The following is a 13,192-nucleotide window of genomic DNA, read 5'->3' as shown; positions in this document are numbered from 1 at the left end:
AGGAAGTTGGGAAAGTAAGTTACAAGAAATTAAGAATTGAATTTATATGTGTTTTTTCTTTTTTTATGTTTTTACATTGTGTTTTGTTTGTTATTGTGTTGTTTTGTTTTGTTATGATAAAAATTGGTTGAAACTTTAATAAAAATTTTATTTAAAAAAAGGGGAGGATATATTGATTAATATTATCTTTCCTAACTCACACTAGCAAGTTTATTCACTTAGCAGAGTGCATTCCCCTATTATACAGCAGGAAGAAGAAGAAGAAGAAGAAGAAGAAGAGGAGGAGGAGGAGGAGGAGGAGGAGGAGGAGGAGGAGGAGGAGGAGTTTGGATTTGATATCTCGCTTTATCACTACCCAAAGGCGTCTCAAAGCAGCTCACAATCTCCTTTCCCTTCCTCTCCCAAGACCGGAACATGTCGACAGATGTGTGGGTGGGGTCCTGGCGCCCCCACCGGCCCAGAGGGCCAATTGCTGCCCTCTATAGCAGCCCCGGGCCCAAATATGCTCTCCCATCAAACGTAGGTGAGTGAATTTGGGGTGGGGACAAAGTCCAGCTTTCAGACCCTAGAACGGGCTAAACAGGAGCAGTCTACCCAGCACAGAACCGACTTGTGGAACTGCTTGCCGCTGGATGTTGCGGTGGGAATAAAAGGATGAAAAAGGACAGGAGGTGTCAGCTCAGGAAGGAAATGTCTACCACTTGCAGAAAACAAAAACCAGTTCTCCAAGACAGCGTTGCTCTTGGGACAAGCAAGAGGGGGCAGCCAGTTGTCATTTCTCTCCCTGCTTTTGAGCTTTGCTGTGATTGCTCACAGGATTTTAAAAACTGGTTCTTGAAAAGTGGCGGTTGGGAAGAAACTGTACCAAAACAATATTTTATGCTAAAAATTCCCTTCCCCCATATATTTTCATTAGGGAGAATGCATAAAAATATTTCTCATGCAATATCATGTATTAAACTTAATTTTTTTTAAACCGACTAAATGCTTTCAATTCGATTTTGAGCAAATGTGCAATTAATGGTTACTGTTTTGAATTTTGTTGGGTTATTAGCTTCCCTAGTGGGTGATGAAAGCCGCTATTTTGCATAATGTATTTATAATAATAATAATAATAATAATAATAATAATAATAATAATTTATTTGTATCCCGCCCATCTGGCTGGGCTTCCACAGCCACTCTGGGTGGCATCCCACAAAGACTAAAAATACATTAAAATGTCACACATTAAAAACTTCCCTAAGTAGGGCTGCCTTCAGATGTCTTCTAAAAGCCTGGTAGTTGTTGTTCTTTTTGACAACTGGTGGGAGGGCGTTCCACAGGGCAGGCGCTACTACCAAGAAGGCCCTCTGCCTGGTTCCCTTTAGCTTTGCTTCAGAAGGCCCTCGGTGCTGGACCTCAAGTGTCTGGGCTGAGCGATGGGGGTGCAGATGCTCCTTCAGGTCTACTGGACCAAGGCCATTTAGGGCTTTCAAAGTCAGCACCGACACTTTGAATTGTGCTTGGAAACATAATGGGAGCCGATGTAGGTCTTTCAAGACCAGTGTTATGTGGTCTCGGCAGCCACTCCCAGTTACCAGTCTAGCTGCCGCATTCTGGATTAGTTGCAGTTTCTGGGTCACCTTCATAGGGTTCGGGAGGGGGCCCTAGGGTGTGTTTATGGAACCTAGCGGGCAGTGGCCCCAAAATGTTTGGCAACCACTGGGGTAGAGCATCACCCACCCACCCCCGCCATGTCTCTCTGGCCCAACGTCTAACCTTCCTTCCCTGCTGCTGTTTCTCCTTGTAGGCTACCAACTGCATGACCCTTCTCGCACCCGGGCCCCGGCCTACAGCTTTGGTACTCGCCACTCCCAGGACCAAGAGAACTGCTCCCCTGGCCCGGGCTACCTCATCCCAACCAACATGACCATGAGGGGCAGGGCTGGGATTCCTGCTTATTCCATCTACGGACGCCCCAAGGACGTGCCACCTTTTAGGACCCCGGGGCCAGGTCTGTCTTGAAATTTGTGCTGGTCCCCATTTGTGCTGGTCCCAGGGGCGGGGGGGGGGGGGGTTACCGTGCAGTGTGGTCTAAGTCTGGTCCTAGGTCGAGAGTATGGAGGCTGTCCGTCAGGGGCGAAGCGAGGTCCAAAGCGAGGAGTCGGGCGTGGTCAGGAACTCTGGCAGGAGAGCAGGTCAGGGTACCAGCAGGAACAGGTTACCAATGATGTTGCTCCTGCAACCTGGGACTGGGCTGGCTGGCCTTTATCTCCTCTGAGGCATAGGGCGGCCCCCGTCCACAGGTGACTCGCCTCTCCTGGCCTGAAGGCAAGCACTCTTCCTGCGAGAACTTAGTTCCCTCCGCCTCTTTGCCCTGAGCCTCTGCAGCTCCGGAGAGGCTGGAGGGTTACTGGACCCAGAGGCAACCTCACCTTCCCCTGACGGGGCTGAGAGTGGAGCACCTGCAGGCAATGGGTCCTCCATCACCTCCGGAGCCAGAGCGAATTCAGCTGGTGTCTGCTCCTGAGGATCCAGCACAGGTGAAGGCACTTCAGGTTCAAGCCCCTGCCCCGGCTCAGCCGGCCCTGGAGGCAGGGACTCCTGTGCAGGCTGGGATTCCTCAGGTTCAGCCTCTGAATCCGATTCCCAGGCCATCACACCATTGTAGGAATAACGAGGACGACAGGAAGTTGAATGCAAGTGAGCTGTGCAGAAGCACTCTGGCAAGCATGCTCCAAGCAAGCTGCCGACTAGCACTGCAGAGGCTCCTTTTATTAGCAGAAGTTGGAAACAGTAATGAGACAGGGGGTTCAATGGGGGTTAGAGTTAGCAAAGAGGCACTCCCCTTTTTAATTTTTTTTATTATTATTAAGTTTTCCATTTAACAATCCAATCATATCACATTAATTATTCCAAATTATACCAATACATATCACAAAGTCCAAATATTTTGCCAAATTATAAATTTTTGTTGGGGGTTCCCATGCTTCGAGTTCAGTCGGGTCCAGTCATCTCATATTTCTGCTGCTTTTAGTGTTCACCAGTCCCATCTTGGGATCTTCTTGTTGTTATCCTTTTTCTTCTTAATAGCCTCTGAGTTGTTTCCACAAGCGAGTTAAAGTAAGCAATATTTTGCTTCTGTGTGAACTTTGTAAGGCTCTCCCTTTTTTAAAGCTGGTAAGTCTTTTGTTTGCCATAAATCCTCACACGCTGATCCAAAAGTCCTCCTCGAGCAGCAGACGCCATCATTCTCAGTTCCGATGAAATAAAATCTAGGCGTTTGCTCATTAATTTTCCCAGACAGGTTGCATCATAACTTAGGCTTTACAGGGAAAGATTTGCCAGGTCGAACATAGAATACAAACATGATACAGTGGTGCCTCGCAAGACGAAAAGAATCCGTTCCGTGAGTCTCTTCGTCTTGCGGTTTTTTCGTCTTGCAAAGCAAGCCCATTAGCGGCTTAACGGATTAGTGCTATTAGCGGCTTAGCGGGCTTGGCGGATCAGCTGATAAGTGGCTTAGCAGCTTGGGAAAAAGGGGGGGAGGAAAAAAACCCCCGCAGGAACTCGCAAGACATTTTCGTCTTGCGAAGCAAGCCCATAGGAAATTCGTTTTGCGAAGCACCTCCAAAACGGAAAAGCCTTTTGTCTAGCGGGTTTTCCGTCTTGCGAGGCATTCGTCTTGCGGGGCACCACTGTAACAGAGTAGTGGCTCACCTCCCCCTTTGACTATTAATCTCGCAACATGGTCTGTCTCATAATGGCGGATTCCAATCAAAAACTGCGCCACAAGAGAGCCTTTTATTTTCTTTCCAGATCTTTCAAAAAACAAAAAACAAAGCCTTTAGTTGATGTTTTTATTTCCACACAGTTTATTTTCCAATCTCACTTCTTATAAGTCGTATGATGGTTCTTCTAGGGGAGAGGTTGTTAGGTAATATCATAAGCACTTCCCAAGCTGGTCGCCCCATTTTTCTTTTGGGAAGAAAGGGAGCAGCCACAAGACCAAAACTCCCCTTTCTAACTCAGCCGTATTCCAATGTTCTTCCATTGGGGAAGGTGGAGCAACCTTGCTTTTCTGCTGCTCCGGAGATGGATTCAAGTTACAAGAAGGGAGATGGTGACTGAGCCTTAGGAATAACTTCCTGATGGTAAAGAACTGTTCATCAACGGAACGGATTCCTTCAGAAGGTGGTGGACTCTCCATCAGAGGTTTATTAACAGGGGTTCGTACAGAGAATCATAGAGTTAAAAAGCTGGAAGGGAATGTCAACCCTCCTCCGTGCCCTTCTGCATCCTGATCAGATTGTGGGTCTCTGCTTCCAACAGGCTGCTATTCCCCGGAGAAAGCTGGGAGATGGGCTTACCGCTCTGCCCCCATGTATTCCCTTGCCTACCGGACGAAGGAATTCCAGAACGACCAGACACCAGGTGAGAGAGAGGACGCCAGGTGGGAAGAGTGTTTGCAGATGAAGTAAAAATGACATTTATTGGTTATAAGAAAAAAATGGCTCCTTTTCCCTTATGGGACAGAGTCCTTAAGCGGGTTCCCTATAAGTAGAAGAAGAAAAGAGGCTGTTGTTGTTGTTTAGTCATTTAGTTGTGTCCGACTCTTCATGACCCCCTGGACCAGAGCACGCCAGACACCCCTGTCTTCCACTGCCTCCCGCAGTTTGGTCAAACTCATGCTGGTAACCTCGAAAACACTATCCAACCATCTCGTCCTCTGTCGTCCCCTTCTCCTTGTGCCCTCCATCTTTCCCAACATCAGGGTCTTTTCCAGGGGGTCTTCTCTTCTCATGAGGTAGCCAAAGTCTTGGAGCCTCAGCTTCAGGATCTGTCCTTCCAGTGAGCACTCAGGGCTGATTTCCTTCTGAATGGAGAGGTTTGATCTTCTTGCAGTCCATGGGACTCTCAAGAGTCTCCTCCAGCACCAGAATTCAAAAGCATCTATACTTTGGCGATCAGCCTTCTTTATGGTCCAGCTCTCACTTCCATACATCACTACTGGGAAAACCATAGCTAGTAAGCCTGATTTTATTCAAGAAACTGTTGTAACAGGGTCCCCACTCACCACACGCAGAAGGGAGGAGAACCCTGAACAATGGTGTGCAAGCCCCTATATAGACTTTTGAAACTGCCCACCCTGTAGCCCAAGACCACCCCCAGAAACATCATATATGCATCACAGAATGATGCAGCCTACAGCGGAAATCCTGTTTGCCAGGATACCTGATAATGGTCACTGATTGCATTACGTGGGCAGCCTGGCCATTCTTTTGTGATGGTAAATACTTTAGTTCCTGAAACCATGTCACAGGCTCACCTTATTCATACACAAATACACCCTTAAGACAGGTACCGGTAAGCAAAAGACTTCCCCCATTTCCTACCTCCTTGTAGACAAATATTTGAGGTCAATTTGGGGGAGTCCAAATGGCTTCAGGATTGCTCTCCTGTACTATTTCAAACACATGGTTTATATACAGTGGTACCTTGGTTTACGAACTTCATCCATTCCGGAAGTCCATTCTTAAACCAAAGCGTTCTTAAACCAAGGTGTGCTTTCCCATAGCAGCGGGGGACTCAATTTACAAATGGAACACACTCAACATGTTCTGCTTCCAAGGCAAAGTTCACAAACCAAAGCACCTACTTCCAGGTTTGCAGTGTTCTTAATCCAAGTTGTTCATAAACTAAGCTGCTCTTAAATCAAGGTACCACTGTACTTACATATGTGTTTGCCTTGTACATTTATGAACATTTAATTTATATTTGAGACCTTAGAATTCTTATAACACCACTTTGGCCCGAGTGACATGGACCCAGTAGAGGACTATGGGCTCTCAAATTTTGGTGATGCCCTGTGCAATGTGATAATTCAGTGCCCCCCCTCCGGCTTTCCCTCTCCATTCTATAGCATTATGGTGGCGCCCCCAACAGCACGGCGCCCAGTGCTGTTAAACTGGCCGCACTACCCTTAAAATACCTCTGTTGGACTTGGACCGGTGGTTTGGCTCTGTATGGGGTAGTTTCACACGTCTCTATTTTGGAAAGGCCATTGCAGCTCAGCAATAGAAGGTTTGCTTTGAGTGCAGAAGGTTCCAGGTTCTCACATGCTTCTATACATTCCCATATGCCCCACTGAACCTCTTCTCTCCACTTCCCGCCCCCCACCTCTAGGTCCTGCAGCCTACTGGCTCCCCCCCATGCTGGGGCCCAATGTGGTTGGCAAGACCTCAGCCCCCAATTTCTCCATTTATGGGCGCAAGTCAATCGGCAGCTTCTATGAGGACCTCAGCAAGGTGAGTAGCCGAACGGACAGGTTTTGAAGACCATGGAGTGAGAGATTTAGGAAATCCTCTTCCCCCTTGCAGATGACCTTGACATTGTCTGATGAATGCACAACCAAGAAATCCAGGTTAGTTATTTTACTGCATGCATTGATCTGGTTCTTAAACAAAAGAGTAACAATATTTTCAAATAGGAGATTATTTTCAAACATTTAAGTCAGAGGTCAGCAACCTAAGGCCCATGGGCCAGAAGTGGCCCATGGGGTCGCTTAACCAGCCCATGAGCCGCCCCAAACCATGCCCGTCATGGGGATTCAAACCGCCAACCTTCTGATCGGCAAGTCCTAGGCTCTGTGGTTTAACCCACAGTGCCACCCGTGTCCCTTATGCTGTACATTAAAGCTTCTTTAGATTAGGAAGAAGCCATGTTTGGACTGTTATTTTTGCACCCACATAAGGCACACACTGAGGGATGCGGGTGGCGCTGTGGGTAAAACCTCAGTGCCTAGGACTTGCTGATCGTAAGGTCAGCGGTTCGAATCCCCATGGCGGGGTGAGCTCCTGTTGTTCGGTCCCAGCTCCTGCCCACCTAGCAGTTTGAAAGCACCCCTAAGTGCAAGTAGATAAATAGGTACCGCTTTATAGTGGGAAGGTAAACGGCATTTCCGTGTGCGGCACCGGTGCTGGCTCACCAGTTGCAGCTTTGTCACGCTGGCCACGTGACCCGGAAGTGTCTTCGGATGGCGCCGGCTCCTGGCCTCTTGAGCGAGATGAGCGCGCAACCCTAGAGTCGGTCACGACTGGCCCGTACGGGCAGGGGTACCTTTACCTTTACCTTTAAGGCACACACCGTTGCTGTGATGCTCTGCTTGCAGCTGGGAGAAGCCCAAAGGCACAGAGGAAGTGTGCCGGATGCCAGAAAACTTCATAGGTCACGACAGTTGCCTGCGTAACCCAACAGAGTCTTCCCATCCCTTTGGTAACTTCACAGATAAGAATTAACAAGCAGCTGATAGATTTATAGTCCTTTTATTACAGCAACCATGCTGCAAGCACAAATGCACAGCTCTCCGCAAGAAGGGCAGTTGGCTAGTCTAATCCTCCTTCCGGCTTCCACAGCATTTGGGGCACCAATGGGAATTTCCTCCCTCCCTCTGATTCCTTTGCTCTCTGATACGTTTGGACCTCCGTGTCCTTGGTAAGGGGGTGTTCCCCACGCTCTCAAGTGATGTCCTAGCTAGCTGCTCCCTCCCTTCTCATTCTGTCTTCATTATCTCGTAACTGGGCAACTCCCCTATAAGCTGTTCAGCTTCTGCCTCTCTCTCTGTTTCTCAACACGCTGTGGACAACAGGTGGGAGTGACTCTTCCCCCTCCAGCTCTCCATCGGAGAGAAGCTGGTCTGCTGTAATAAACGAAAATCTGCCCTTATTCCCTTATGGGGAACGCAAGAGCCCTTATAGAGTCCTTTGTAGGTTCTCCATCAGTCGGAGAAAATAACAGAGGCCAACCAGAGAATATTGAGAAGCAAAGCAGCTTGTAAGCCTGATCTTTATTGATCTGTTGCAACAGGGTGATCCCCTCACACGCAGGAAAGGAGGAGGACCCCGAACCAAGGTGTGCCCCCCCTTATATAGACATTTTAAATTGCCCACCCTGGAGTCCAAGACCACCCCCAGAAACACCATACATACATCACAGAAAGGGTGTAGCTCAAGACCACCCCCCAGACACATCATACCTACATCACAGAAATGGCGGTCTACAACAGAAATCTGAGTGCGTTGTTTACTGCCTGTCTGGCAGACCTGTTAATGGTCACTTGACTGGATACCCTGGGGAGCCTGGCCAGTCTTTTGTAATGACAAATACTTAGTTCCTGAGCCGGGTCACAGGCTCACCCTATTCATACACAGACATACCCTAAAGACAGGATTTGTGAAGGAAAAGACATTGGGGAGGCTTTTCCATTTTCCCTCAACCTTGCAGAGAAAACATTTGGTCAGTTTGGGAGTCAAAATGGTTTCAGGGTTGTTTCCCTGTGCTGCTTCAGACATGTGGTTTGTATATTTATGTACGTATTTCCTTGGTACATTTATGAACATTTATTCTATATATAAAACCTTAAATTTTTTATTTCACTGCCATAGAAGGCATTCCCCAGTCTCCTGACCATTCCCTGACACCTAGTGACCCTTTCCCCCCCCTCCCTGAATGACAGACGCCAGGGCCCTGCAACTACCGCCTGGTGGATCCCAGCGTCTACAAGAAACGGCCGCCACAGTTCAGCATGCTAGCGCGCAACATGCCCCCAGGAGACAACACTTTGAAGCCGGGTCCAGGAGCCTACAGCCCCGAGAAGGTGAGGGCAGGTGGCAGCAGAAGGCATTATGCAGGGGGGGGCTTTTTGGGGGGGTGCAGCTGTCCTGCAGCAAAGATGTGGGTCTAATGGGTAGTGGGAGAGGGGGCTACCACAGCAGGAGAACTGGAGTCGGCAAGGTGAGCTTCATCAGCCTCTCCCTCCTCTGCAACCTCTGCAAGCAGGAGCAGGTCCGCAGATGACCTGGCCAGGAACATGACACTTTATGTATTTATTAAATTTATATCCTTTATGGTATGGGGTTGGACTAGATGACCCTTGGGGGTGTTGTAAACAAAAGGGGTACCTTCCAACTCTACAATTCCATGATTCTATGATATCCCACATTCCCTCCAACAAGCTCAAGGTGGCATGCATAGTTCTCCCCTTTTTTAAATCTTCACAACAACCCTGCAAGGTAGGTGAGTCTGAGAGGCTGTGATTGGCCTTAGGTCGTACAATTGTAGCACAGTAGAGTTGGAAGGACCCCCAGCGCTCATCTAGCCAACCCTCTGTAGTGCAGGTCACACCCCGTGAGCTTCATGGTCAAGTAGGGGCAATTTGAGGCCTGGTTTCCAAGGTCCTAGTCTGACGCTCTAACCACTGCACCAGCTTTCCATTGTTCGGTGCCTCCCTTCTGCTGGCGGTGCCTAACCCTGCCCCTCCATCTCTCCTTCCTCCTGCAGCACACCCAGCAACGTGGCTTGACCTTCGGGATCCGCCACTCGGACTACGTGGCTCCTCTCATTGTGGAGGTGGCAGATTAAACTGGCTCCATCGGCGAAGACGGTCTGGACAAGAAAGATTCCTTTGGAAACATATGGATCTCTCGGTGCTTTGTGTTGCTGCTGGGGACTGGGGCCTGGGGAGGGAAGTGGGGTGGGCACCATCCAAGGCCTGCGGGGGGGGGGTCCTCAGAGCTGGGGGGCCTGGGTTCAGTGAGGCTCATAGCCTACCCTCTCAGTTCCTTTGGGAAACTGTTGTACCTTTGATTCTCCCTGTTCCCAGATCCTTTGACTGCATTGCTATGATCCATTCACCCCTTAGTCACCCCAGTTTTCTCTAAGGATGTGTGAGTTGAGGAAGGTCCAGGAAGGCTGTGCAGTGAGATGGGGGCAGGTGGGAAATATCTTCCTATTTGTACCTCACAGCTATTACAGCAGAACCTCGGTTTTCAAAGGTAATCCATTCCAGAAGACCATTCGACTTGCGAAATGTTCGAAAACCAAGGATCAGTGGGTGCTTCCATTGAAAAAATGGAAAAGCACACACCGGAAGCCATTTGACTTCTGAGGCGTGTTCAAAAACGGAAGCAATCACTTATGGGTTTTTGGCGTTCGGCTTCTGAGACGCTCGAAAACCAAGGTTCCACTGTACGGTCATACCTCATGTTACGTTTGCTTCATGTTACGTCTTTTCAGGTTGTGTCCTGTGGCGACCCAGAAGTACCGGAAAGGGTTACTTCTGGGTTTTGCTGCTCGCGCATGCGCACAAGCACCAAATCATGCCACACACCTGCGCAGATACGGCACTTCAGGTTGTGGGCTTTTCATGTTGCAAATGCAAACGGGCCTCTGGAACAGATCCCGTTTGCAACCAGAGGTACCACTGCATCTTGGTTTTGTGTGCTTGAATCCAAATTCTGTGCCCAGAAAGGCTGAATTCTGCAATCTGTATGAATTACATAGTTAGAAAACATTACGGATCTTCCCCGGTTTGCATCCTCTGCTCTCCTTCCGCCAGTCAAGGGATCCCACCTCAGTTTTGTGCCAAACTGGCCTCTCCAGCCTCCATGCCTCCGAGGTAGACTCACATCCCAGAAGTGAAATGACCTTTCCTTGGCTCTGACTCCCTGCATTCATCACCTTAAGCCCATTTGCCAGGTGCTAGCCCTGCAGACCTCTTCTTCCCAAGAATGTGCAAAGGTTGCTGCTTGTATAGTCCCCGGATCATTGATTAAAAAGAAACGGTGCCAACAAAATACTTTGCAAGACGATTGGGATGATACAAATGGTGTGTGACTCTTTCTTGTCTTGGGGTTGTTGTACGAAAATCCTTGGGCTCACTTGGATTTGACAAACAAAGACACCAGCCCAGAATATTGGAGCAAAACAGCAGCTTGCGGGCACACGTGCTAAACCCTGTCTGTGGTGCCTACCCCTTTTCCCCAAATGATGAGATAAGAGACCAGAGTATGGGTTCAAATTGGCTACAACTTTATTGAGCTTCAGAAGTGGGAAACTTGGCACAGGCCTTGGCAGGTAACCCTCTCAGCCCGCCTGGCTGAGGATATGCAGGCTGACGAGGCCCAGTGAGAGGGGACTGCAAAGCGCAAACTTACACAGCATGTCCTTCCACCGCTGCTCTAGGGCCAGGGACTCGTGGGTTTTGCCCTTTAATGGGCCCTGCAAACGCCACCGCATGGGGGGGGGGGGAGCATGAATGCATCACCTCTGACTTGATGCTAGACTAAAGGGTACCTTGCCAAGGCCTAAAAGTGGCAAGGTTGTGACGAAATGCTATGGGGAAGGCGAAACCTGCCAATGCAGGGGAAATTCCTTCCCGGTTCGGAATACAGCAACCATCTCACGACCGCAGCAGTGCCCGCTGACCTGAAACACAAAATATTAGCCTGTAATTTGAAGACCGCTGACCTAGGATGAAATTATGGAGGCAAGAAATTATTAATTTGAGGGAGGCTGGGTGGGTGATCCTGGAAGGAAGAACAGCAAAAGAGTCAGCCTTTTTTCTTTTGGCCGAGGGCAGGTCAAAGGCCGGCCCAAGCAGGTGGGTCTTCTACCCACCTCATGGAAGAAGCAGGAAGAAGCCTCAAACAAAGGATGACTCCCACTTTTATAAGTTTCCTGAAATATACTCAGAGTCGCAAAGTGATTTCATGCTCTTTATTCAGCTCATAGTGGTGAGGAGGAATGAAAGTCCCCTCAAAGTATCTGCTTTATATACATTACAGTATTTACACAATGGGCTGCACATGATTGGCTAATTCTGGAATTCTACTGTAAGCAAATCAGGTTGTGGATTCACTTCTATCTGGAGCATGATTGGGTGGTTCCTGCTAACCAATCATACTGCTGCATTGTTCTAGGACCAATCAGACTGCTGCCTTTTGGAGCCTATTGTTCTAGGACCAATCAGACTGCTGCAGTTTGGATCCTATTCAACTCAGTACATAATATTTCCCCTTATACCCATAACACCCTTAGTGAAGCATCATGCATACATCACAAATACATCATGGTTATGTAACATTATGGGAGGGGGTTTCCGGCAGAAACCTGATCATCAGGTTTGCCCCCATCTCTCCCTTGCCCTCCACCTCACACCCATCAAGTGATGCAATAGGAATATTGACATGTCCCTGGTTTTCCCTGTCAGGTAATCACACTTCTTTGTCCTGACCGAGAGAACAACCCACCTGCGTCCCTGCTCTATCTTACAATCATAGAAATGCAGAGTTGTCCACAGGGCTCCCCAGACATTCATTTTCTCCTCTCATGAAATGATTGAGCAACGATAGCCAAGACCAGTGCAATAACTGATTGCGGCAGGTTAATCGACAGCCCAACCTCCTGGGAGCCAATGAGAAAAGGAGAAAGAAAGAGGTGGACTCCTGGCCACAGATGACCTTTGCTTTGTAAGTGACAGGACGGAACGAAGGCACTCTCGGCGGGTCGGTGCTGCAAGAGAAACCATTGGCTTTTCCACTTTGCAAGCAGACCAACTTGCAACCTTCTTTCCGGGTTGATGACCAGCTTGTGGGAGAGGGAATCCGGGGCTCAGAGAGGCTGAGAGAGCTACAATGGGCCCCAGAAGGTCCTGGTGGGCAGTGCACTTAGGGCTGCTGCAGACTTAAAGCAACACCCTCTCCTTCCGTTGAACTTTGTGACCTCCCCAAATGAGCTGCTATCTCACAGAGGGCTTGCAATAGCTGGGATTGTTGTTGTTTAGTCGTTGAGTTGTGTCCGACTCTTCGTGACCCCCTGGACCAGAGCATGCCGTCCCCTTCTCCTTGTGCCCGCCATCTCTCCCAACATCACGGTCTTTTCCAGTGAGTCTTCTCTTCTCATGAGGTGGCCAAAGTCTTGGAGCCTCAGCTTTAGGATCTGTCCTTCCAGTGAGCACTCAGCACTCAGAGGCTGGGATTAGCCTCTGGGAGAATTTGCCCTCATCAGAACATAAGAAGAGCTTGCTGGATCAGGCCAATGGACCATCATCTAGTTCAGCATCCTGTGTTCACAGTGACAGCCTAGAGGCCTGGGGTAAACCCACAAGCAGGGTCCAAGCACAACAGTAACACTCATTCAAAGTGCTGGTACTGACCTTTAAAGCCCTAAACGGCCTCGGCCCAGTAGACCTGAAGAAGCATCTCCACCCCCAACTTCCATCCCAGACACTGAGATGGCTCTTCTGGCGGTTCCCTCCCTGTGAGATGTGAGGTTACAGGGAACCAGGCAGAGGGCCTTCTCGGTGGTGGCTCCCTCCCTGTGGAACGCCCTCCCATCAGATGTCAAGGAAATAAACAACTATCTGACTTTTA

The 13,192-nt window shown here is 49.0% G+C and overlaps 1 protein-coding gene across 1 annotated transcript; it reads left to right on the top strand.

Annotated features, from left to right (window-relative positions):
• Positions 1-269: 269 nt before the first annotated feature.
• Positions 270-10,615, top strand: LOC309378786 (ciliary microtubule associated protein 1A-like). Its single transcript, XM_081927454.1, has 6 exons — positions 270-523; positions 1,792-1,995; positions 4,314-4,415; positions 6,168-6,289; positions 8,497-8,637; positions 9,321-10,615. Exons 1-6 carry the CDS (start codon positions 415-417, stop codon positions 9,399-9,401), a joined length of 759 nt encoding a protein of 252 aa, XP_081783580.1. The 5' UTR covers positions 270-414; the 3' UTR covers positions 9,402-10,615.
• The last annotated feature ends 2,577 nt before the right edge of the window (positions 10,616-13,192 follow it).

This window comes from Podarcis melisellensis (genome assembly GCF_964234715.1).
Source record: "Podarcis melisellensis genome assembly, chromosome: 10".
In the NCBI taxonomy this organism is placed as follows: domain Eukaryota; kingdom Metazoa; phylum Chordata; class Lepidosauria; order Squamata; family Lacertidae; genus Podarcis; species Podarcis melisellensis.
This window is presented reverse-complemented; position numbering and strand designations above follow the sequence as displayed.

Coding starts and splice junctions, on each gene's coding strand:
- LOC309378786 (XM_081927454.1), top strand. CDS start 415: ATGTCGACAGATGTGTGGGTGGGGTCCTGGCGCCCCCACCGGCCCAGA. Junction 524..1,791: donor TGCTCTCCCATCAAACGTAG/GTGAGTGAATTT, acceptor TTCTCCTTGTAG/GCTACCAACTGCATGACCCT. Junction 4,416..6,167: donor CCAGAACGACCAGACACCAG/GTGAGAGAGAGG, acceptor CCCCACCTCTAG/GTCCTGCAGCCTACTGGCTC.